The following is a 24,157-nucleotide window of genomic DNA, read 5'->3' as shown; positions in this document are numbered from 1 at the left end:
AAGATACACTATGCCCACAGCATTCCCCTGACCCACCAAGCTTGTTACTCCATTGGGGGGGGGGAATGATATCTGGCATGACTGGTTTTTGCGAAACCCATGCAGAGTCTTAGTAATCACCGCATCCTTTTGTAAGGGTTCACAGACTGACTGTTGAATTGCCTGCTCTAGTATCGATATAACTAAATGGTAACTAAAAGTTTTTTAGTTTAGAGAAACCTACACAGACTTTATTATCCAGATTTGTTGAAAAACTGCTCTATAGTCTGCTACATTTCATGTCTACTTGTTTTTAAAGTTTGATTTTATCCATTTGTGTGGATAAAACTGCTTAGAGATTTTTATTGATTATTATGTGGTATATAAATCTTGTTAAACCAACACATCAATAAAATGCATTGCTCCAACAACAGCACTTCCAGAGATGTACTCACACAAACATTTACAATCATACATAAAAAGAAAACTAGCTAATAGATATAAAAAGAAAGGGAAGGAGAAATTTATAATGCAGGAAAAGGAGTATATGATTGAATATTGCCCTATTATACTATATTATGTAATAGCTTCAGAAGGTCTTATTTATTTGTTTATATCAAACAGTTTATTGAACCAGTCAACATATCTCATAATGGAATACACAGTACAGTGGTGCCTCACAAGACGAAATTAATTCGTTCCGCAAGTCTTTTCGTCTTGCGAGTTTTTCGTCTTGCGAAGCACGGTTTCCCATAGGAATGCATTAAAAATCAATTAATGCGTTCCTATGGAAACCGCCTTCAGACCAGGTCCGGGGACAGTCTGTCCCCCGACCTCTTCTGAAGGCCGGCGGGGGGCGAAAGTCTTTGCTCCCCCCTGCCTGCCTTCCCGGGAGAGCGGAAAAGGCAGCGCTGCCTTCCCGCTCTCTTGGAAAGGCAGGCAGGGGGGAGCAAAGACTTTGTCCCCCGCCCGCCTTCGGAAGAGGTCCAGGACCTCTTCCGAAGGCGGGCAGGGGGCAAAAGTCTTTGTCCCCCCTGCCTGCCTAACCGGGGGCTTTTAAATCGCCCCGGGACTGTCCGGGGCGATTTAAAAGCCCCCGGACGGCTTTTGAAGGCAGGCAGGGGGGAGCAAAGACTTTTGCCCCCCGCCAGCCTTCAGAAGAGGTCCAGGACAAGGTGTTTTTTGTTTTTTGTTTAAATCCATTGCTCTCAACAGGAATTTACTTACAGTTTCTGCAATAATCTCATTTGTATCCAAGAAAAGAAAGCCATGTATCTTCCAGGCTACAAATAATGGCCACTGAATTAATCAAGTCTTTCAGGAGATCTTTGTAAAAGTTGCAAAAAAAGGACAATGTGCCTTCCTGTTTCTGTTTCTTCTTAGATCTATTGTTCGCTGTTGCTTAACATTACAAATAAAACCTGTCTTTTGAAAGACCTACTTGTAATGTAGCCATTGTTCGCTCTGTTACAATAGAATGGCGTCAAATAATGCCCTTTTCACCCTAAGGGCCATGTTCCCTCCTGGACATCTTTCTGATCCACCCTCTAATCTTCCTGTGTTGACTGGGAAGAGGGTTTCTGAGCATGTTGGACTGAACATACTTGGAAGATTCTTGCAAGGAACCTTGATACACCTCCCTGGTGCCTTACACTCTGGCCACACCTGTCCCATATACAGTGGAACCTCGGCTGTCGAACGTAATTCATTTCAGAAGACCTATCAAAACGTTCGACAACCGAGGCACAATTGCCGGTCGGCAATTTCAACGGAATTGAATTCTTCCGAGACATGTTCAAAAACATAAGCATTCACTTCCGGGTTTTCGACATTTGGGTTCCGAATTGCTCAGCTTCTGAGATGCTCGAAAACCAAGGTTCCACTGTATTTAAAGCACTATTAAGGTGGTGTACATGTTTATTCTTCTCCTCATTTTATCCCTCCAAAACCCTGTGAGGTAGGTTAAGCTGAGAGACAGGGACTGGCCCAAAGTCACCCAGTGATCTTCATTGCTAAGTGGGAATTTGAACCCTGATCTCCCAGGCCCGATTCTGACATCCTAACCACTACACCACACTGGGGCACTTTAACAGTCATGGTTTCTCCCAAAGAATCATGGGAACTATGGTTTGTTAAGGGTGCTGAAAATTGTTAGGAGACCCCATTCCTATAATTCCCAGAGCTCCCTGGCAGGAAGGATTGAATTGTCATTCTGGGAGGGCAGTAGGGGTCTCCTAAGAACTTTCAGCACCCTTAACAAACTACACTTCTCAGGGGAAGCCATGATGATTACAGTGGTATAAGAATGCCTTAAATGCAAGTTGTGGATGTGGCCTTTGTGTCAGAACCTTTCCAGGCTGAACACCTGAACTGGGCTTTGGAACCAAATAACCAAGTTCTCATCAGTCGTCCCTTAAAGATGCTCTTTGGATTGTAAATTGGTGTGAAGTGGGAGGGAAAGAGGGAGGGGGATTTTCCAGTCCCAAAAATTCCTGTTTCTTCTAATGGAATTTCTGTTTCTTCCTTCCCCTCCTCTTCAGTGATGTCTTCAAGTCCAACAGTTGGTTCCTCAAGCACTTCCTCCATCCTCCCATTCTCCTCCTCTGTCTTTCCTGCTGTCAAACAAAAGAGTGCCTTTGCTCCCGTCATCCGACCCCAGGGGTCTCCTTCCCCGGCTTGCTCCACTGGCAATGGAAATGGGTTCAGAGGTACGTAAAACTCTATTTTCCACTCCCTGCCCCCTGGAGCCTCCGTGCATGCAACGTGTTTTGTTTCAAAGGCAGATACAGAAACAACAAAGAAACTGAAAGCTTGGAGGATCTTGATGCATTAGCAATATCACTTAAACAACACAGATGGAGTCCAGAGACAACAGGAATCCTGATAATGCATCAATGGAGAGAAACTGAACAAAAACAATGTACGACCTGGAGAGAAAGGTTTTGACTTTTCTTTAGTCAGGCCTTGTTCATAATGGAGGGATATATAACTAACACATATAAGGGGAAACTCCATCAGAACTGCACAGCCAATCAGAAGACAGCCAACCTCAGCAAAGATCATGACACTGTAACTGGTTGCTAAGCTACATCACCAGCAGCAGCCTCTTGGTTGGCTTGCTTTAACACTGAGAGAACACCTTAAGTTACACTCTGAGTGATCTTTGCTGTTGGACTTACAACATGATGTACAAGTAATGTTTGTGAATCTGGGCTGAATGTAAGCTGGGTGCCATTTAGTTCATGATATCGGCAGGCAGAAAAGTTTCAGGAATCTTAAAGTGAAGTGTAGTAGGTAGGGCTGTATTTTTGGAGTGAGCCTACTGGAGCCCACCTTCATCTAGGAGATGTGTTCCTTAACTGTGGTCCATGAGCTTAAATCAGCTGGTCTAGGGATGTCTGAGAACATCAGTTACCTTTCAGAATGCACACTTCTCTGAGTGTTGTGCTGTTCTCCCTGCACCCTACCCAAAAGAATATGGAGGAAAGTATGTTTGGAAAATATGTCCCCACCGAAAACTAACATCTGCAAATGGAGTAGTGAGTTTTTAGGATGGAAGATACACACACACACACATAGATTTGTGAATGTGTGTGTTGGGGGAAGCAACATTCTTTTAAAGACTCTGGGGTGGAGTGAGGAGCCCACCATTTATGGTGGCTGCAACGATGGGCATTTGGTCCCTGTTGTATTTTCAGTTTTTGATGGGAACTGTTGGAGCTCCTCTCAGAGGACAGTGACTGCCAACCCCATCCCTGTGAAGCAGTGTTTCATTCTGGAGATGGGAGGGTGGCTGCCGGCTGGTAACGACCAAGAAGAGCTGTATTGCCAGCACCTGCAGAGACTGTGTTATAAAAAGTTAAAGAAAGGGTAATGAATTGTTGCCACCCATGGCAAGCCCTCCCACAGACAGCTGAAGAGTTCTTTCCACTCTCCCAGTTGCCTTGAGGTGGCTTCTATTTATTTTATAGTGTGGAGTGTGTTTGTGAATCTCCTTAATAGCAAGCTAATAAGTTTCCACGTAAGACCTACTGACTCACCCATATTGCTAGGTAATTTGCAAATGGAAAAGGGGGGAAATCATTCTGAAAGTGCCACTAGATTAAACCAGTGGTCAACCAGATAACTGCTGCTGCTGCTATTATTATTATTAAATTCACCCTTCACCCTAAGGTCCCAGTGTGGGTTATAACATTAAAATACAACGTTATGATGCAATATTAAAAACAGTTTTACATTACAACTAAAAATTACAGAAGTAAGGTTGGTCCAGAAAATATAGACCTTTTAAGTAGAAGGCAGTAGAAGACAGGAGTGCCTGGTGTGCTCTGGTCCATGGAGTCATGAAGAGTCGGACTAAATGACTAAACAACAACAAAGTGTCTAAAGCCAGGGCAAAGAGGTGCATCTTCAGCAATTGCTGGAAGCTGTATAATGAAGGTGCCAGATGCACTTGGGGACAGTCAATGAGAATGCCCTCTTCTGAGCCACCCCACCCCCTGAGCTTCTGAAGATGGAGGAACTGCTAGGAGGGGTGTCTCTACTGATCTTAGCACCTGAGAGGCTAGGAAGGGAAGGAGATTTGGATGCAATAACTCTGTCCCATCCCTCATTGCCAGCAAATCCTGGCATTCTTGGGCAGCTGACTGGTCCTATCACCTGCCCTGGACACTCTACTCTTAGCAGTAGCAACCAATTTAATTTCCCACACTGCCCCTAGAAAGCAAAGCAAAGGTTCACTTGGGGCTCATGCACACCTCCATTTGCCCCACAGCTTTCCTCCAGGAAAACCCATGGTTTAGCATTAAATTGGAACAAGTGGCAATTGGGTGGTGGGGCAAAGGCAAACCCACTTGGACCCATGCCTGGAAAGTGTGGGACACATGGAGAAGTGCTTGGCTCTTGCTTTCTAGGAAATGGGACAAGTAGAAGTGTGGATAAGCCCTGAGTGGGCAGAGGGATCAGGCTAGAGGAGCAGGTCTGGCGGGGAAGGGTTGAGGCTCCATTGAGGAGCTTCTTCTCTACATGCAAAGGTCCCAGGTGTGATTCCCAGCATCTCCTGAAACCCTCCAGAGTTGCTGTGTAGACAATGCTGAGCTACAGGAGCACCATCGGGGGCGGGGAGGGGCTGAGGACCCTTCAAAAAATTTCAAGGAGGAGGCCTGGCTCCCTCAACATTCCAGAGTGACATGTGCACGCTGTGCGTGAACACCTGCAACGTACGGATGTATCGCACACACGTGTGACATGAGCTTGTCATGCAGCATGCACGCATGACGTGATCACGTCATGTGGCACCGGCCCCCTCTATTGCAGGGGCAAGACCATGTGCCTGCTGAGCTAGATAGACCAAGTGTCTGAATCAGTATAAGACAACTTTCTATGATTATTGTTCTATGTGTTCCCTCTCTCTGGCATTCCATTCCCCCTGAATTCCCATTTGTTTATTTTACTTATTTAGTATGTTTATATCCACCAGTCTTTCTTCCATCAATGGGATGTACAATCTCAATGGTTTCATTTTGCAATGTGCACAACAACCTTGATGCAATAGTTCTTCCAAATCGTTCTTCTTTTACGTGCTGCTGCCAGCCAGCCAGCCAGGGCGACCACTGGTCTAAATCAGGAGGCAGAGGCTCTTGGAGCCATTTGTGGGATTCCCTGCTAGAGCATAGGTCTTGGTAAGCGTTTGATGACACCACCCTGGGATGCCCACCATGGTGGCAGTTCAGCTCTTGCAGAGCTTCTCTATCTTCTCCTAATGTTGCTTAGGAACCTCTCCAAAGAAATCAACCCTCTGTGAACCTCAGTGAGACTGATCAATTTGTAAAGGGAGGTGAATGAGAATGGACAGTTTTAGGCATGTAAGTTATTTTTTACAGCCAAAGCCAAACACCTAAAGACATAGAATGGATGGGCTTGAATAAATTTCAGCTCTCCACAGAGCAAAATGATTTTATTATAGGGAAACTGAGTGGTTCCAGGGCCTTCCTTGCCTCAGCAGTGATCCCCTATCCTAAAAGAGCACAGACAGGGCTCCAAAGTATATGTGAAATCTCTTCTTGAACCACCAGGGGGGTTGGATAAAAAGTATTTATTTCCCCAAAATGGAAACATACAACACAATCTCTTTAAAAGTAACTTGTATAGATGCCCCATAAAATCTCCCTTCCTTGTTTTTTGTGAGTGAATATGCACTTCCATATATACATGTATAATACATATCTTATACATACTTACACATATCTCTAGCTATCTAGTTCCATAGCTAGTTCAACACCGGAAGATGTTTTTGAAATTGTGTAGAGGACACAGTCACCACCACTGCCGCCAATATCCTTGATCCACCCACCTTTGGCCTCCTACATGGAGCAATAAGGTCTGCAGGGTTATTGTAAACACGTTCAGGCGAATGCGTTTAGAAGTCTCCCCACAGTCAGGTATCCCACTTCATCAGGGTTCCATTCTCCCCTTGTTTGTTTACAACTGTGGTTGCACAGCATGTGGAACCCATCAGTCTGCCAAATTATCACATAGTCTAAAAATGTCCCCCACCCCATCCTAAACCATATCCCCATTTTCATGTACAGAAAATGTCGTGTGTGAAGTGTTCCTTACAGATGTTTTGAAGTGTGACCATCTACCTGAGCAGGAAATGGCCTAGGAGCATTAAAGGAGTTCTGCTGGATCAGAGCAAAGTCCTATCTAGTCCATCATCCTGTTATCACAGTGGCCAACCAGATGCCTATGGGAAGCCCGCAAGCAGGACCTGAGCTCAGCCAGGCATTGTCTGCACTTGTGATTCTCAGCAACTGTAAATAGTACATAGCCAGCAGTGGGAAGTAGCCATTGCCTTATCCTCCCAAAATTTGTGTAAATCCATTTTTAAGTCATCCAAGTTGGTGGCCATCACTGCATCTTGTGGTAAAAAAACCCCATAGCTTAAATAAGTTCTCCCTTGTCTGTCCAGAATCTACCATCAGTTTCATTAGATTACTCTGGTTCCAATATTATGAGACAGGAAGAAAAACTTCTCTCAGTCCATTTTCTCCCTGGCATACATAATTTTATATGCCTCTATTAGGTCTCTTCCTACCCTGCCCCCTTTTGTCTAAACTAGAAAGCCCCCAAAGGGAGTTGCTCCATCCCTCAGATCACTTGCATTGCCCTTTACCATGTGCCTCAACCAGAACAGTGCACCATGTTCTACGTGTGGGATATTACAGCATTATGATATTGGCAGTTTTATTTTGAATCCCTTTCCTAATGATCCCTAACATGGAATTTGCCTTTTTCACAGCTGCCGCACACTGGGTCGACATTTTCATCTAGCTATCCACCACAACTCCAAGAACTCTTTCCTGGTCAGTCACCACCAGTTCAGACCCCATTAATGTATATGTTTGTTAAGGGTGGGGTGGTTGCCCCAATGTGCATCACTTTACACTTGTTCAAACTGAACCTCATTTGCCCATTCACCCATTTTGGGGAGCTCTTTTTGAAGCTCCTTGCAAACCCTTTATTTTCATTTTCAGCATACTTGGTAATCTCTCCCCTAACTCCAAATCCATTATGAGCTGATTGTCCCTGACCCGACACTGTGTTTCTAAGGTGCAATGTAAGGTCAGGGAAATGACTGTACACTTTGGGAAATGAATGTAGTCCTCTTGTTTGCCACCAGCTTAGATGAGCTCATAAGCCAAGTTGTAGGTGTCCATGGTTATTTGCTGGCCTGGATGGGAATCCAGTATATTTGTGAGCACCAGGACTACATTCATTTCCCAAAGCGTACAGTCATTTCCCTGACCTTACATTGCACCTTAGAAACACAGTGTCAGGTCAGGGGCAATCAGCTTCATGGAGCTAAGAAGTGGGTGAGGATTCTGCCCTTCCTCCAGCTCAGACCTGGAATGGTGTGCAGAAGTTTGATTTGTCTCCTTGCTTTTTGAGTTCTATAAATGACCAATCAGTGCAAAGCCAAAATAAACCAGAACCTTGGGGCTGAGGAGAGGGCAGAGAGCCTTCCACCCCGAAGCTCCAATGCTGAGGTGCATCATGCTCACCAGAGGGAGCTGAGCACTCTACCAGGGCAAGCATGTTAAATGAAATGGTGGAGTCCTGGAAACCAAACAAGCACATGGATGATTATCCTATTAATGGCCATGAAAGCTATATAAAGCCTCCATGTTCAGAGGCAATGTAAGAAAGGGCTCAGTGGTAGAGCGTGTGCTTTGCCTGCATCTGGTTGGTCATTGTGGTAAGTAAGATGCTGGACTGGATGGGCCAAAAAGGTTTTTCTTTTCTTATCCCCATATGCTCTCTATTTCACTGATGTGCCCTTACCACCTATTTCTGATAAAGAACATGTTGTTTGAAAGCTCGCAATGTTTCAAGCAACTGGTTGTTATTCTAAGTTGCTCTATGGTTCTCATTAAGGTTACACAAGGGAGGAAACCCACATGATTCTTGGCTTCCACAATGGTGTTAGGAATGACACACGGATACCCTCAGATAACCCGCCTTGTGCCATGTGTTCCTGCTTTCCGCTCCCTGTGTGCCATCTGCTAGACATTCCTCTTATGTAGCCAGACTTGGTAGGCAGGGGGAAAGCAGCAGGCCTGACAACACCCCCATTTCTTGGCTGCTCCCCCAAATTGATAGCAGGTGTCCTGATCAGGAAAAGCCCGGCATTTATATTGTGTCGGACGTCAAGGCTGCTTAAAAACAGCGTGGCAGAGATGTAATGTGACGTGACGCAACGTGAAGTGATGAGTACCCTGGTGTCTAATCATCTCATCACAGATGCAAGGCAGCAAATTGGAAACTGCTGGAGCAGTACAAAGGAACTGTTGGCCACCTATGCCTTTGCCTAGATCGGAAAATCTGAATGGAGAGATTATTCTCTCTGTCTCTAATGTTTGGGTGTGCATGTCATTGGTTATGCAGCCAAAATGGCATCAGGGAGGGATCAGCAGGCTTGCAGGGGAACCCTAAGGTTCACACAAGTACACAACAGTCTTTCGTAGGGAGACTCCTCAGAGTGGGGAAAACAACCCAAATAGCCCAGTGAGGACTGAGCGTGCTCACTTGCCACAGAATGCTAACTGGCTTGTGTGTGTGTGTGGAAAGGAATGGAAAAGTAGCTAGGAGAAGGGAGAAAATGGAGAGTCATGGATAAAGGTATGGATTAATGACTGGAACATGAATACTCCGCACTGCAACGCTTTGTTGCAGGCCCCATTTCTGTATGCTAAGAGCCACGCTGCAAAGCATTATCTACACATGCAGAGGAATGAGGCAGAAATTAAATCATGACACTGTAGAATGAACTGCACCTCTTTAGGCTACAGGCTCTGAGAAGGTGTCGCGAGGGCTTCTGCAGCATCCCAGAGCCCTCACACCTCTTTTCCACTGCCTGGAAAGTGAGCCACCTCACTTCTTGCTTTGGAAAGGAGGCCCGAGGGCTCGGGGAAATTCCCATGGCCCTCCTGCAACTTTCTAGAGCCCGTAAGCAAGGAAAACCTATTGGGTACACAGGTGTGTAGGGAATCATAGAATTGTAGAGTTTGAAGGGCACCAGAGGGTCATCTAGTCCAACCCCCTGTAATGCAGGAATCTCAGCTGAAGCATCCATGATACATGGCCATCCAACCTCTGCTTGAAAACCTCCTATGAAGGAGAGTTCTCCATCTCCCAAGGGAGAATGTCCCACTGTCTACCAGTAAGATACCGTCAGAAAGTTTTTCCTGGTGTTTAATTGGAATCCCTAGTAACTTGAATCCATTGGTTTGAGTCTTACCCTCCAGAGCAGGAGAAAACAAGCATGCTCCCTCTTCCATGTGACAGCCCTGGTGACAGACTGGTATCCTATCTCGTCTCCTCTTTCCCAGGCTAAACATACCCAACTCCTCAACCATTCCTCATAAGGCTTGGTTTTCAGACCCTTGAGCATCTTAATAAATGGAGAGCAGGGAATGGTAGGTTCCCCCCCCTCCTGTTTTTCATTTATTTCCCCCATCACCCACGTAAGGTTGCAGTCATAGAAGTTAAGAGAGTGTAAGTTGTGTGTTTACTGTGTAACTGTCACTTCATATCTTGGTTGCAGCAGTGGTACATGGGAAGTCGTGACAATGGAGAAATTTATTCAGTTTGCATTTTAATGAGAACTTGCCCAGATCACACTTTTTGAAATGATAAGGGGATGATACAGCTGTCATTCAAAATTTACACTTCTCTGAATTGGTACTGCAGTTCTCTAACCAAAAAGTGTCCACAAAAACAACATACGATGCTACAACATATTAGTGGAAATTGCTTGCAAAAAAAGGGGGGGTTACATCTTAGGGAAGGATGCAGATATTAGGGAAAATGTGCATGGAGTTGGATATTGATTTATGTGCAAACTTTTTTAAAGAAAAAATTGCAAATTGATGGAAAAATGGAATGAACTGAAGTTAAGCCTGGGGAAATGAGAAACCGAAAGAAGCAGAAACGAGCAGATTTGTCCATCCCTAGTGGGAGATAACTGATTTTGCTGCCTTGCTGCCACCACTGCCTAGTAACCAAAAGAGGAAAGGGCACTTGGCGGTGGCAGCAGGAGCAGGAAATCACATTTGGAGAGTTCATGCTCCACACCTCCAAATAAAATTATTTTGGACCCGAGTTCCTCTGCCCTGTAGAATACCCAGCAGGAGGTGAAAACTGATGAAAAGCCTTGAGGCACAATCTGGAGAAGCCTTTTGTCAGTTTCACCTCTGCAGTAAGTCCAGGGGAGCTGAAACTGTCAAGAAGCTTTTTTCTCCTGACTTTGCCTTGAGACTTGATTCCTTGTGAAATTGGTGGAGTCTCAAGGTATAGTCTGGAGAACTCCCATGTCAGGCTCTATTCAGTTTCAGTTTTCTTGTTTAAGAGTCTTCCTCCCTCCCTCCCTCTCTCCCTCCCTCCCTCCCTCCCTCTCTCCCTTTCTCTCTCTCTCTCTCACACACACAGTTCAGGCTTGTGGGATCTACTTTATTTTTTATTAGAACCTCAAGCATAGCCAAGCAGAACCAGGTGCAAAAATAATGGCTCAGAGAGATGGGCATAGAATTAAGGAGCCTGTGTCTGAGTACACACTCAGTGCAGCAATTTGGTTTTGGTAACAGAGCTAAATTCACAGTCATATTATAGAATAGTCCATTCCTGATTTTCCCTACACCTTTTTGTGGGGCCAGAGCACTCTCGTTTTGAAAGAGGGGAGTATTTTAGGTTGCAATCCTATGTGCAGTGGGAATTGAGTTGCAATGAAGACAGGACTTATTTCTGAGTCAGCATGCACAGGGTCACATCCTCGGCTATTGCTGTTGTTGAACGATTAGGAATAAGACACTAGAGCTGTGTTGAAACAGTGCCCTGAAGTTCACCCCCCTATACACAGGCAGATAAATTTAAGAGGCAAACCTCACATAATTTATCCAGGAGGAAAATAAATTCTCAAACAGTTTATCAAGGATTGGACTTCTCATGAGCAGGCAGTAGCACAACTTTTTATATATAAGGGTTGATGCTGTTGTTGTTGTCTGGGCACAGTTTTGCATCTTCCACAGTGCTCCTGACAAAGCATCATTCTGGGCACTGTGGGGTAGAAAATGAGATCTAAAACAAATGAATGAAATGAAATGAAACCCAATTGCACCTCACTTTCTCTGCGCTATACCTGGCTGATTTAGATAGTAGGTGTTTAAATAACATTATAGCTAATTACTCTCTCATTTTTAGGCTGTTTATGATAGTATAGTATATCTATGCAATTGAAACTATAGCTTCCAGTGATCTCAAACAAAAGGGGAGACCTTCACAAGGAGGAAACAAACATTCAAGACGTGATGGTGTTAGTAATGAGAGAAATTTGAGAGCCTGTAGACCTTGGGCAGCACATGTCCAAGCAATTGTGTATCTTGTTACAAACCTGAGGCTGCTTTTTTCCAACAAGTTACTGAAATAACCCTCAGAGGCCATCACAGAAGAAGCTAATGGGGGAGAGGAATAGTTACATGCCACAGCATTTTCCTCCTTAAATAACGATGCCTGATTTTTTCCTGAGGTTCTCAGCCCAGATCTCGCCTCTTATCATTACTGAGATTATGAGTTCAGCTCTTGTGAAATGTGATTGATTACAGCAGCGGTTTGCTATATGTGTGTGTGATCCTAAATGTTTGAAATGTGTGAAGTTGACAAGCCTCAACAAATTTTGTGAATGTCTGGAAACCCACATATGAAGCAGTGAATGCAGAAAGTTATCTAAATTTGACTGTTCACCATTCATTAGTGTATGTCAGAGAAGGTGGGAAATATTAGTTTGGAAGCATTCACAAATTCATCTGTGATTGTCAACATTCTCATGTGCACATTCACATTCACCATGCACAGGCATTCCCTGTAACACAGAAGCAAGAATGCATGTTTCCCAAAGCCAGAATAAACAAGGGAGGAAAAAGCACCTTCCTTCAAGAGGTTATCAGGAAAATCTGTATAACATATGCTCTCAAACGTCAAACTGCTTTTGATGGGTTGAATAGAATATCTGTGCATGTAGGTATTTGAACCTATGGTTTTCACTGAACTCACTCAAAGCAGGGATGAGAAAGGAATCTGCAGAACACAGGTACCCAAGTGGGCTCCCTTGATTTGACCTGGTTGGATCATGACCGGGATTGGATTATATTATGAGTCCACTTCAGAATCCCCAGTCCTGTGGATCCCTTTATGAGGAGCCCAAGAGTTCCTTACCTTTTGCCCAGCTCTTTCCAGGCACAGTCCATGCTTTAGAGCTCTGTGTTTTGCCCTGGCACTTTCCCCACAAAAACCTGCTCTTTAAATCTCAATTGGAGCAAAAGTCAATCCACAAAAACTCTGAATTGGTGTTTGCTCCAATTTTGAGCGCTAGAAAGTGGGTTTTCGTGAGGAAAGCACCAGGGCAGAACAAACCAACAAACATGTGCTAGGACTTAGAGCATTTAGGCATGGAACTGTGCCTGAAAAGAGCAGGGGAAAGGGTAAGAGTAGGAGGGGGCAATAGGTTTGCCCGTTTCCATTTTTGAAAGCTCCAAAACAGGTCATCCAGACACAACCTGGAGTGGGTAGCATGCAGGGCTCCTTGTCATCACACACTTGGAATACAATAGAGCAAGCCCCCCTGGGAATGATGGGACTTAACAACGTTCTGTCACTCTCAGAGGGAATTGTACAGGGGGTGGGAACACAAGGCTGCCCCGTGTAATAAACTTGCTCTATTGTATTCAAATCATGTATGGCAGCAAGGATTCCTGTTTGGGAGCTTTATTTGAAGGCAAGAAAAATGCCTATTATCCAGACAGCAGCAACACTTCATATAACTTCATATTCCTGTGCAGATTTTAAAAGGGCTTCCCTTTAAACCCCCCACAGAAATGGAATGGACTTGGTCCTGGCTCATGTAAAACTGGGATGGACCAGATTCTAATGGGTCCTTCCATCCCTTGCAAGACTATTCCATAATGATTACATGCAGATATCCAGAATTTGCTTTAAATTGTAGGTGAACCTTTCAGTTGTTTCTATGCATCATTCTCAGGCAGTACATGAGTGCTGACGCATACAGGCCAGGTCCACTCACCTGCCCATTCCACTTGGCTCACTTTTTGCCCTGCATTCCATGGTTTTGAACTCCCTGCAATGCCCTTCAGTGGTCATAGCTCAGCAGAAGAGCATCTTGGCATTTCCAAGGTAGGAGAATGTCCCCTGCCTGAAAACCTGGAGAGCCTCTGCCAGCCAAGGCCCACCCAGACTGGCCCTTCTCCCTCCACTTTCCTCAGAGGAAACTTGATCTTTACTGCTGAATTGGAGCAAATGTCAATTGTTTTTTTTTCTGGATTGCTCCAAATTATCACTAAAGAGCGGGGAGATTGGGGGAAAGTGGTGGCACAAGGGCAAGATCACTCAGACCTGTGCCTTGAAAGTGCAGGAAAAGCAGAAAACCGCTTTCTAGTGCAAGTCTTGATGAGCCCTCAGTGTAGATAATACTGAGCTACATGGGTCAGTGGCTCAACTTGATATAAGTCAGCTTTCTATATAGCGAGGTTCCTGTTGAATTTTTGGAAATCTAAATGGTAGGCATCTTACAAACTCCTCCAGTGGAATGCAGCATGGTTGCTTCCTTGCACCACAGCCACTGAATCCAATACAAGTGCAGGGGTGTCAGAATGGGGGGAGGCAGCAGGTGTCAGGGGCCTGGCAGATGCTTCTTTGCTAGAGGTCCCCTTGAACCTCAAGTCACCCATAATCTGTCCTGCTATAAGGTATATGTTCCTGCCCTCTGTCCAAAGCAACCTGCTTAATATCACTGCATGGGAAAGATGGCCCTGCTTGCATTTTATTTGTTTTTTCTTTGCAAGTAGGAAAGGAACAAAAGTTCTTTATGTTTATTAGTATTATTAATAACACATACCTAAGGTGTGCATGTCACCCTAGCATCTGGGTGATTTTTGACAAGCTTAATCATGCGCCTCATCTGATCACGGCAGTCTTTTGAGGTTAATACAATGCAGCATGTCTCTAATTCTTCCTTTCCATTTCTCTCCAATAAAGAGAGAGAGAGAGAGCACAATCCCTGTGGAATAATCACAATGGTTCCTATATTCCCCCCTCATCATGGTATGTCCTGCCATGAACCACCTTTATTGAAAAGTTACATCGATTCAATATATAGTAATACAGGCAAAAATAATTACAGCTTTGCGAGCAGTGTAAGACCTTAATCCGAAGCTCACAAACATTCAATAAAAAGTAGTGCAGACTGGGAAATAGGCTTTTGACAGCACAGCCCCAAAGGGGAGGAAGGGGAGAAGCATCCAGCGGCTTCCAAGAACAAAAGGTAGGCTACAAGCTGCCATTAAGTCATCTCACAGAAATAGGTCAAATAGAGGATTGGACATTTTAGAAAGCAATTAATACCCTTGGATTTTATCACTGAAAGCAGCAATAAAACCAGAAGAAGCTTATGCCATATCATATCAACAATGGGGAAAGCATTCACTTGGCCCCACAGTAGTTGCTGCCTTTCTTGGCAACCCCCCCACCCCCAGGTTCTCTCCTCACTGAGAGAGTTTGCTGTTAAGGGGATGCGGGTGGCGCTGTGGGTTAAACCACAGAGCCTAGGACTTGCCGATCAAAAGGTCGGCGGTTCGAATCCCCACTACAGGGTGAGCTCCCGTTGCTCGGTCCCTGCTCCTGCCAACCTAGCAGTTCGAAAGCACATCAAAGTGCAAGTAGATAAATAGGTACCACTCCGGCAGGAAGGTAAATGGTGTTTCTGTGCACTGCTCTGGTTCTCCAGAAGCGGCTTAGTCATGCTGGACCCGGAAGCTGTACGCCGGCTCCCTCAGCCAATAAAGCAAGATGAGCGCCACAACCCCAGAGTCGGCCATGACTGGACCTAATGGTCAGGGGTCCCTTTACCTTTAACCAAGAAAGGGTAAGATTAAGGTTGAAAAGAGATGGAAGCTGGCCCATTGGAGCAAACGGGGCACTGCCTCTCCAGCCCCAGTCTGCCCCCAGCCAGGCTCCACTTGCCTTGCTTCTTACTTACAACCAGTCCAGAGGCTGGCATTGTCTGTTGGTTTCTTCTTCCTTATTCTCAAGTGTTGCCCTCATAGAGGTCAGCAGAGAAGGGGCTGGGGACAAAACTAGAATTAGTTGGTTTTGCCTGTCATTGACTTTGGCCCCAATTTCTGTTGGTCTCCCTGTTGCCTACCCTATCAACACCAATGGGCACTAATCATGGTTGGATGGCAGCTGAGGCCACCCTACCCCACCCCACCCCAGAGAATTAAAGGTGATACGATACAGCTATTATTGCGCACATTTGTACACTTTCAGTTTTTTGTTTTTAATTTTGGCTCTCATCTCTAAGCAAATCTACAAAATGTTCCAAAAACGTCAATGTCTACAAAAGTATTTGTTTGACCAGGTTAGATAGTAGAAATCCATGTGCAGAATTGTGACTGACACATTCAGCATTCTGAAAAACAATTGTTTCTAGTCTAGGACAAGTTGATACAGTGGTACCTCTAGTTACGAACTTAATTCGTTCCGGAGGTCCGTTTTTAACCTGAAACCGTTCTTAACCTGAGGCACCACTTTAGCTAATGGGGTCTCCTGCTGCCACCATCACGCAATTTCTGTTCTCATCCTGGGGCAAAGTCCTTAACCCGAGGTACTACTTCTGGGTTAGCGGAGTCTGTAACCCGAAGTGTTTGTAACCCGAGGTGTTTGTAACCTGAGGTACCACTGTACTCCACTTGCCTTTTTCTCATCATCTGTTCACTCATTCACAGAGAATTCAGATGGTATTGTTGCATCGCAGGGATGCCTCCCCACAACCCCTTGTGGTTGTGCTTTTTTGTTGTTGCTTTTTTGCAAAATTAAATAAATAAAAATAATCCTCATAAATCAGGGTTACTAGAAGGAGGATCTGTGGAAAGGCAACCCTGGAGTGCAATGATTTTTCAAGGATACCACCGCAATTCTCTGTAAAAGTGAGTTAACAAATTATCATAGAATTGTAGAGTTGGAAAGGTAACATCTGTCCAGTTTGGAAGGGTATTTTATTGCTTCTTACTGACTATGGATAGAGGAAATAGGGATGAATATTTATTTATTTATTTTAGCAGTACACACAAACATATGGAGTGTCCAGCCTGGAAGTGACTAGGGATAGATCCAGCTTCATTTCTATATATTTCTATTTTAACGAGCATTGGAAATGCCAATGTTAATGAATAACTAATAATTGAACCATCTTTGCCTGCTATATTTCTATTTTGACAAGCAGCCGGAATGTTAACGTTGTCCCTTTTCCTTTCCAGCTATGACAGGTCTTGTCGTTCCTCCGATGTGAAAGAAGAGGAGGAGTTGCTGGAGTCCCCGCCGACATTTCCCCCCTTTTTTTTACAGCACAAAACTACTTATTGTTATGGAGCACTAAAAAGGGGGGGGAGCCCTACAAGCTCTATTGCTGGGGGACGCCATGTGCAGAACGCAAGGGCACTTTTTAAACAAAATAATAATGAATCAGACACACCAGGAGGCTGCTCTCATCTGTTCCAGGTTTCATATACGCTTACATCAACCCACCCCCCCTCTCACAAGAACATTAAAATGAGGAATTGGCCATGATCCAAATGCACACTGTTTATGGGATTGAGTCCGGAGTACAAGAATTCTTTTTCTTATGGACACAAAGCCTTCCTAATGTTTGTAAAATATTAAAAGGAGGAACAAATTGGCCAACCATTCAAGCTTGATATTTTGGATACTCTTTTGTTTTACTTTGTAGGAAAATAAAAATAAAAATGTTGAAGTTTCTATTTTCTATGGAGCCTTTCAGATACCAATTTAGTTTGTGCAGAAAATAATAATAACCACAAAACAGGGTACCAGCATGGAAGACTTTCCTATAAAACTGATATGAATGGTGGAATGTGGACGTATGTGTGTATTTGCTTATAGTTTAATCTCTTTTAAAATGGAAAATGTAAGATGTTTTACAATTATTTAAATAAATAAACTTGTAAGTTATTGTATGTAGAGGTAGAAATTGAAGACTTTGGTGGGGAGGGGAACTTTTTCTGTCTCCTGTTGTACGATGAACAAAAATAATGCAAAAAAAAGCGAGCAGCTACAAGCGTGCATCTTTATGGTACAATCTGTCTTCACCTTCTCTCCTGCTTCTGATTGAACCAATGTACAAGAATTCCTTAAATTCTTCACGAAGGACTCATCCACAAGCTTTTATACGCATAATGGTATATATACATATATATAAATATAGGACAGTAGTTAATGTATGAATATTATACACCTTTTCCACCTTTTGATTCAATTAAGGTTTCAGGTACTGACGTAAGCTGTCTAGTTTCATACATCCTAACCAGTAACTATGTGGCATGTATGGGCTTTTTATCAGGTTTTTGTGCAGAACTGTCAGGTTTCAATTTGAGCAAGAGGGAACAGAAAAAGGTTTCTCCCATTGGTTGCTTTTTGTGTAGCAAAGGCAAAATTCTGTGTGTGTTTCGGAGAATGTTGAAACTCATGTATGAGGGATTTTGCCCAAATTCTGTCTTGGATGCCAGTCGATAGTCACCAACATTCCTAAGTTTGGGAAAATTTGTGAAATTTGTCCAGAATTGTCAATGTTCATATCTGAATGCTGACACATTTCAATCAAATTTCAGTTATTTGATGTAACATGTACATTATAAGAAACCTGTAGATTTTTTTATGTAATGCAGGAGTGACAAGGCAGCAAAAAATCAGGAATTTGGATTCGAATATACATTTGGCTCCCTGGCAGGCCACTGATTTGCATGGGTTTGTACAACGCTCTCCTTCCTTCCTTCCTTCTTCTTTTTTTAAAGAAAAAGAAAAAGTGGCTAGAGGGACAGGTTCTGCACATGCAAACAATGGGGCCCTCCATTGAAATGAATGGGGAAGCATGGCTGCACAAGAGATTCATATGTGCTTTCAATGTAAACGGATCCATGATTCAGGGCAACCATCTCTGGAAATTCATGAGGACTGCCATGAATATGCTGATCCATACCTCTCCTATTCATGTGCTGATTGCTGGTAAGAGCTGTTCTAATGAATTGGTAGAGTCCCTAAGACTTTCTAAACCCCCTTCTGCTTCTGTCATTGTAATCATCTCCACTGGAGTCCCATATGTCGATAATATGCCTATAAAATCTATTGATCACTTATTGGCTTTTTACAATATACTATTTATATATGTACCTGTATTTTAAGGTGAAACCCAAACTTCTGTGCACCCAATGAGGGTAACTGTGTTTTTCAGGGGAATAAAAACATTAGTGTTTTCCCATGATGATTGTTTGTGAAAGTTCATGACAAAAAGTATATAGGAAATTTTTACTTAATTCCTGTTTTCTTCATTAGGGCCACTGCACTCTTTCTCTCGCTTTCTTTTATACACCTGCAACTCTTGGTTATGTTAAACAAATGATGGATCTCATGGATCAGCAATCATCCGCTTTTATTATGCTGAACACACCCAGCAAGATAACGGTATCATTTATTACATCTAACTAAACAATAATAGCCACAAAACAGCAAGATAGTCAATGATGATCTTCATATCCACATTAATTTAATTAATGCAAAGAACCAGCTCAACAGTAATGGACCATGAGGTACAGTGGAATCAAGAGTTGCCCTCCAGACATAATTGCAATTCACTTGGACAGGACTGGAGTTGACATGGACAGGCAAGATTTGGGCTGAGTGGAGGCACTGGTGGGAACAGCAGATTGCACCCACACTGCCCTGCCCACTTGTCAAAATGGCCTGCGTGCCAGATCCAGCTTCCCACCCCTTCCCTAAAGCTTTGAACAGTAGACATCCATTTCAATTCAGCTTTGATGGATCTGAGTTCAAGAGATGTCTCCCCCTTCTATTTTATAATACTAGAAACTGGGTCACCTAATCAACTGATTGTCAGAACAGAGAAAATAATGTATTTCACCCAGTCAATTATTAAATTATGGAATTCACTGCCAAAGGAGATGAAGAGGGCCGCTCAGCTAGAGGCCTTTAAAAAAAGGATTAGACACATCAAAGGGGGGGTGTCAGTGGCCAGTATTCATGTTGGCCATTGTGGGAACCAGATTGCTGAACTCAAAGGACATTTGATCTCATTCATTCTTATGTTTTTATGGACCAGTACATAAATCAGTGCTGTATCTCTAGGGAGCTGCAGCTGACCACGACTTTCAGCATGACTTTCACACATGTAGGAACATTACATGTTACAATCTACATGCTGATTACCCCATGAAATTTGTAACATGTGAAGAGGCTTTTAGGATCTGAGGAAGCAAAATGTCTTGGCTTGGCCTGCTCCACTCCTGCTTTTGAGGGGGAAGGTTGCAGACAAGGCCATAGTGAACTAACTTCTACTCAGAGTAGAACCACTGAAATGAATGGACCTAATCTCAAAGGCTGTAGAACAAGCATTCAATGCATTCCACAGGAATCTGATTTTGAGATCTGTATGTCATGAAAATCCTATCTACAGACAGGACTAAGAAAGTAGCTAACAGATAGCCCCCCCCCAAAAAAAAATAACCTCATTTGGAATAATCCATGGAGCCCTCACATGGTTGCAGAAACATCAGGCATCAAGGAAGACATGCGAAGTGAGTGGCAAAAAATAAAAAATCTCAGCATGACCTCTGCATCATCAACCTTTTATTGGAAAGTAGTAGCCATGGGGGTGGGACTGTGGTCTAAACCACTGAGCCTAGGGCTTGCCGATCAGAAGGTTGGCGGTTCGAATCCCTGCGATGGGGTGAGCTCTTGTTGCTCAGTCCCTGCTCCTGCCAACCTAGCAGTTCGAAAGCACATCAAAGTGCAAGTAGATAAATAGGTACCACTCTGGCAAGAAGGTAAACAGCATTTCCGTGAGTAGCTCTGGTTTGCCAGAAGCAGCTTAGTCATGCTGGCCCAGAAGCTGTATGCTGGCTCCCTCAGCCAGTCAAGCGAGATGAGCACCGCAACTCCAGAGTCGTCTCCGACTGAACTTAACGGTCAGGGGTCCCTTTACCTTACCTAGCCATCTGTGGAACAACTCCAACTTCATATCTCTACTGATGCCATCCAGGCTGCCTTGTGTCCATGCATCAGCTATTCATTTTTATTATTTATTTGTGTCAACAATTTATGTTTAATTATAGTCATCTCTAAGCAGTGTATGGAAGACTCCATACTAAAAAGAATTAAACTGTTAAAATAAGAATTGAGTTAAAATGTATGCTGGGAACTGAAGAAGACTTCAGTGAGCTCTTGAAGTTCAACAGGGAGGGGTCTTGTCTGACAACAATGGGAAGGGAATGTCTCAGAATTGGGCCCACAATCCTGAATGCCCAGCTCCTAGTGGATCTGAGCCATGGACTACCACTGACAGTGACGCCCACAATCCAGCAGTGGTTGCAATCAGGTGGTTCCTGTGGTATTCCAGACCTGACATGTTAAGGGCCTTGTAAATTAATAACAAACAAAAAAAAAAACCTTTGGAACTTGCCAAGTAGCATATGGACAGCCAATGCAAGATTTTGAGTGCAGGAGTTACATGCTGGTGAAAGTGTTGTTTGAGTCTAACGAAAAATAATTTTTAAAATGTGTCTAGTGAGACTCACTCAACAGAGTAGTTTTCTAACCCTGCCATTGGGGAAACTCAACAGTTCCTTGGAAGCCTAGAAGGACTTATGCAGCGAGAAGGTCCATAATGCCAGAGAAGGTGAAAGGCAATTTCCCCACCACTAAACATGTTTCATCACAGAATGCAGCCTCCTAAGGAGTATTGCTTCGTGTTCCAGTTGCAATGTTCAAATTCTACACTGTGGTTAATCTTAATGGTGGCTTATTATTTCATAATTTATTGATCATAATTGCCTTGTTTCAATAACCCATAGTTAAGACTAATAATAGTTTGCACAAATTTGGACATACAGTTAAAAACAAAAAAAGTTTCTGACCTCTTTCTTAAATTCATAACAGAGGGCAAGTGGGGAGCTCACAAGACTCCCTCTTTCCAATACCTGTGAAAAGCAAATATTTCCTTTTATCCTTCTCTCTCTTTATGCACACACACACTGTTCCAAGAGTTTGTTTGGGTCAAACTTGCATTCCACATTAATCAGCAGGGAAACAGTAGCCTCTCTTTCAGCCACTTATGGGGGACAGCTAGGGAATTGACGGAACAGTTAAACCATTTAAGTCATTGACAAGGCACAGCTGCTGCAAGAGAGAGGATCTGAGGAGTTCTAATCACGCCAAGCTATGGACGTGGAAGTGTCTCATTAACTCTGCTTGCAGGACTAGATTAAACTGACAGCTGTGGGGCTGTGCAAGAAGCAGGGGCAGGCAGAAGGGCTGTGATATGGGAGGCAATACATGGTGAGCAGGAGGCATGGCAAACGGGGAATGGGCAGCTTCCATTTGAACCATGGAACGGGGGGGGGGGTCATTCCGACTATGCAACAGAGGGGAAAGCAAAATCCTGCCCCAAAGAGAAATGAACAGTTGAAGCTAGAAAGTGGGCTCAGCTGACAGATTATTTAACTATTTGGATGAGAGGGGTTTCTTCATATCTGAACATCCCATCTCCCTACATTGCTCAGTATTTGACCAGCGTAATTCATAACAGTATATTACACAAGTCCTGAAAGCATTACCTGTACTCTTAATGTAGAAACCCCTAAATGGCCTAAGAGCAGGTTATCTGAAGGACCACCTTGCCAGACCACTGCAGTCATCTCCAGAAGCCCTCCTGACTGTCCCACAGTATGGCAATACCTATTCCATGCAACCAGCCCAGGACAATACCATGGTCACTTGTATCAAATCCACAGAGAAGTCAATAAGCAGGAGCAAGGTCACACTTGCCCTATCCTGCTGTCTATAAGCCAGTGTGGTGTAGTGGTTAAGAGTGGTAGTCTCGTAATCTAGGGAACCGGGTTCGCGTCTCCGCTCCTCCAGATGCAGCTGCTGGGTGACCTTGGGCCAGTCACACTTCTCTGAAGTCTCTCAGCCCCACTCACCTCACAGAGTGTTTGTTGTGGGGGAGGAAGGGAAAGGAGAATGTTAGCCGCTTTGAGACTCCTTAAAAGGGAGTGAAAGGTGGGATATCAAATCCAAACTCTTCTTCTTCTTCTATAAGGGTCATCCATTGGGGTGACCAAGGGCTTTGCAGTCCCATGGCCAGGCCTGACTTCAGATAGGAATGGATCTAAATAATAAATGTCATTCATGAATGTGCTGCCACAACTCTCTCCACCACCTCCCTCCCGGGGGGTATTCGTGAATGGTCAATAGTTATTCCAATCTGAGGGGTCCATTGCTGGTTTCTTAAGGAGTGAATGCACCACTGCTTTTTTCAAAGCAGCAGGAACCACCCCCTCATGCAATGAACCATTAAGCATACTCTGGACCCAATCAGCCAAACCGCTTAATAAGCCAGGAGGGACAGTGGTCAAAGGGCACATAGGTAAACCCATAACCACCAACACCTTGTCCACATCATCTGGCTGCAGGAGCTGTAATTGCTCACACAACACATCTGGCAATGGACACTTCATCTGGAACAGCCAACAACTGGAGATTCCAGGGCACTCCAAGTCAAGTGACTTCATTCTCAAAGTGTGTGGCCAGTAGGTCAAAGTGGGTCACTAAATGTTCCAGAAGCCCCACTCCCACAGTGGGAGTCAGTAACCTTCAGACAATCCACAGTGAGAGTAACTTCACCAGCCAACTACTAGAGGATGCAATACAAGCTGCAAAAACGAGTCTTCTCTGTAGCCGCATGGTATGCACCATTATGTGCACTAAGCAGAGTCAGCTTCAGAACAAGATTTCTGCCACTTCGGCTCTAGTCTGAAGCTCCCGAAATACTAAGAAGCCACTTGGGCTCCAGAGCCCCAGAGAGGAGGCTCAGGAGTCAAATATCACAAGAAGTCCTAAAACTACCCTTCTGTGTATATTAAAAACAAAAGAAGTACAATTAACTCTCAGTCTGCTAACAGGAGTAAAGTTTTACATTGCACAGTTAGAAAAAAGAAAATAATTCAAACATTAAAAGAATGATTACAGAAGATGTGGGAAACCGACATATCAAAGAACAACATCAAATAAAACAAGAAGATAGATGTACAGTGCTACCTCGGGTTAAGAACTTAATTCATTCTGGAGGTCTGTTCTTAACCTGAAGCTGTTCTTAACCTGAGGTACCACTTTAGCTAATGGGGCCTCCCACTGCCACCACACTGTCGCCATGTGATTTCTGTTCTCATCCTGAAGCAAAGTTGTTAACCCGAGGTACTATTTCTGGGTTAGCGGAGTCTGTAACCTGAAGCGTCTGTAATCTGAAGTGTCTGTAACCCAAGGTACCACTGTACATAAAAGGTAGACACTTTTGAGTTAATTTCTGGAATAACAAAATTAATGATAAAATAGCACCATATGACACTGAGTCTTCCTGTCCTTGATATATTCATAATTTCAACCCTTTGTTACTTCTCTGTCTAAACAGAATAAATAAGTGGGAGGGGAAGAAAGGAAATAGCTGTGATGAAGCAGTTATGATATC

At 43.9% G+C, this 24,157-nt stretch overlaps 1 protein-coding gene across 2 annotated transcripts in view; it reads left to right on the top strand.

Moving 5' to 3' along the window:
- EBF2 (EBF transcription factor 2) overlaps nt 1-18,880 on the top strand; it is a 245,437-nt gene extending 226,557 nt beyond the window's left edge. Inside the window, exons 15-17 of one of the 2 annotated variants that reach the window (XM_081890978.1) lie at nt 2,520-2,687; nt 7,280-7,343; nt 16,863-18,880. In XM_081890978.1, the coding sequence (XP_081747104.1) occupies nt 2,520-2,687; nt 7,280-7,311 (200 nt within the window). In that variant the 3' untranslated portion in view covers nt 7,312-7,343; nt 16,863-18,880. The remainder of the gene's footprint in view (nt 1-2,519; nt 2,688-7,279; nt 7,344-16,862) is intronic. The other variant, XM_081890977.1, reaches the window with a different exon arrangement.
- The last annotated feature ends 5,277 nt before the right edge of the window (nt 18,881-24,157 follow it).

Source organism: Podarcis melisellensis (genome assembly GCF_964234715.1).
Source record: "Podarcis melisellensis genome assembly, chromosome: 15".
Classification (NCBI taxonomy): domain Eukaryota; kingdom Metazoa; phylum Chordata; class Lepidosauria; order Squamata; family Lacertidae; genus Podarcis; species Podarcis melisellensis.
This window is presented reverse-complemented; position numbering and strand designations above follow the sequence as displayed.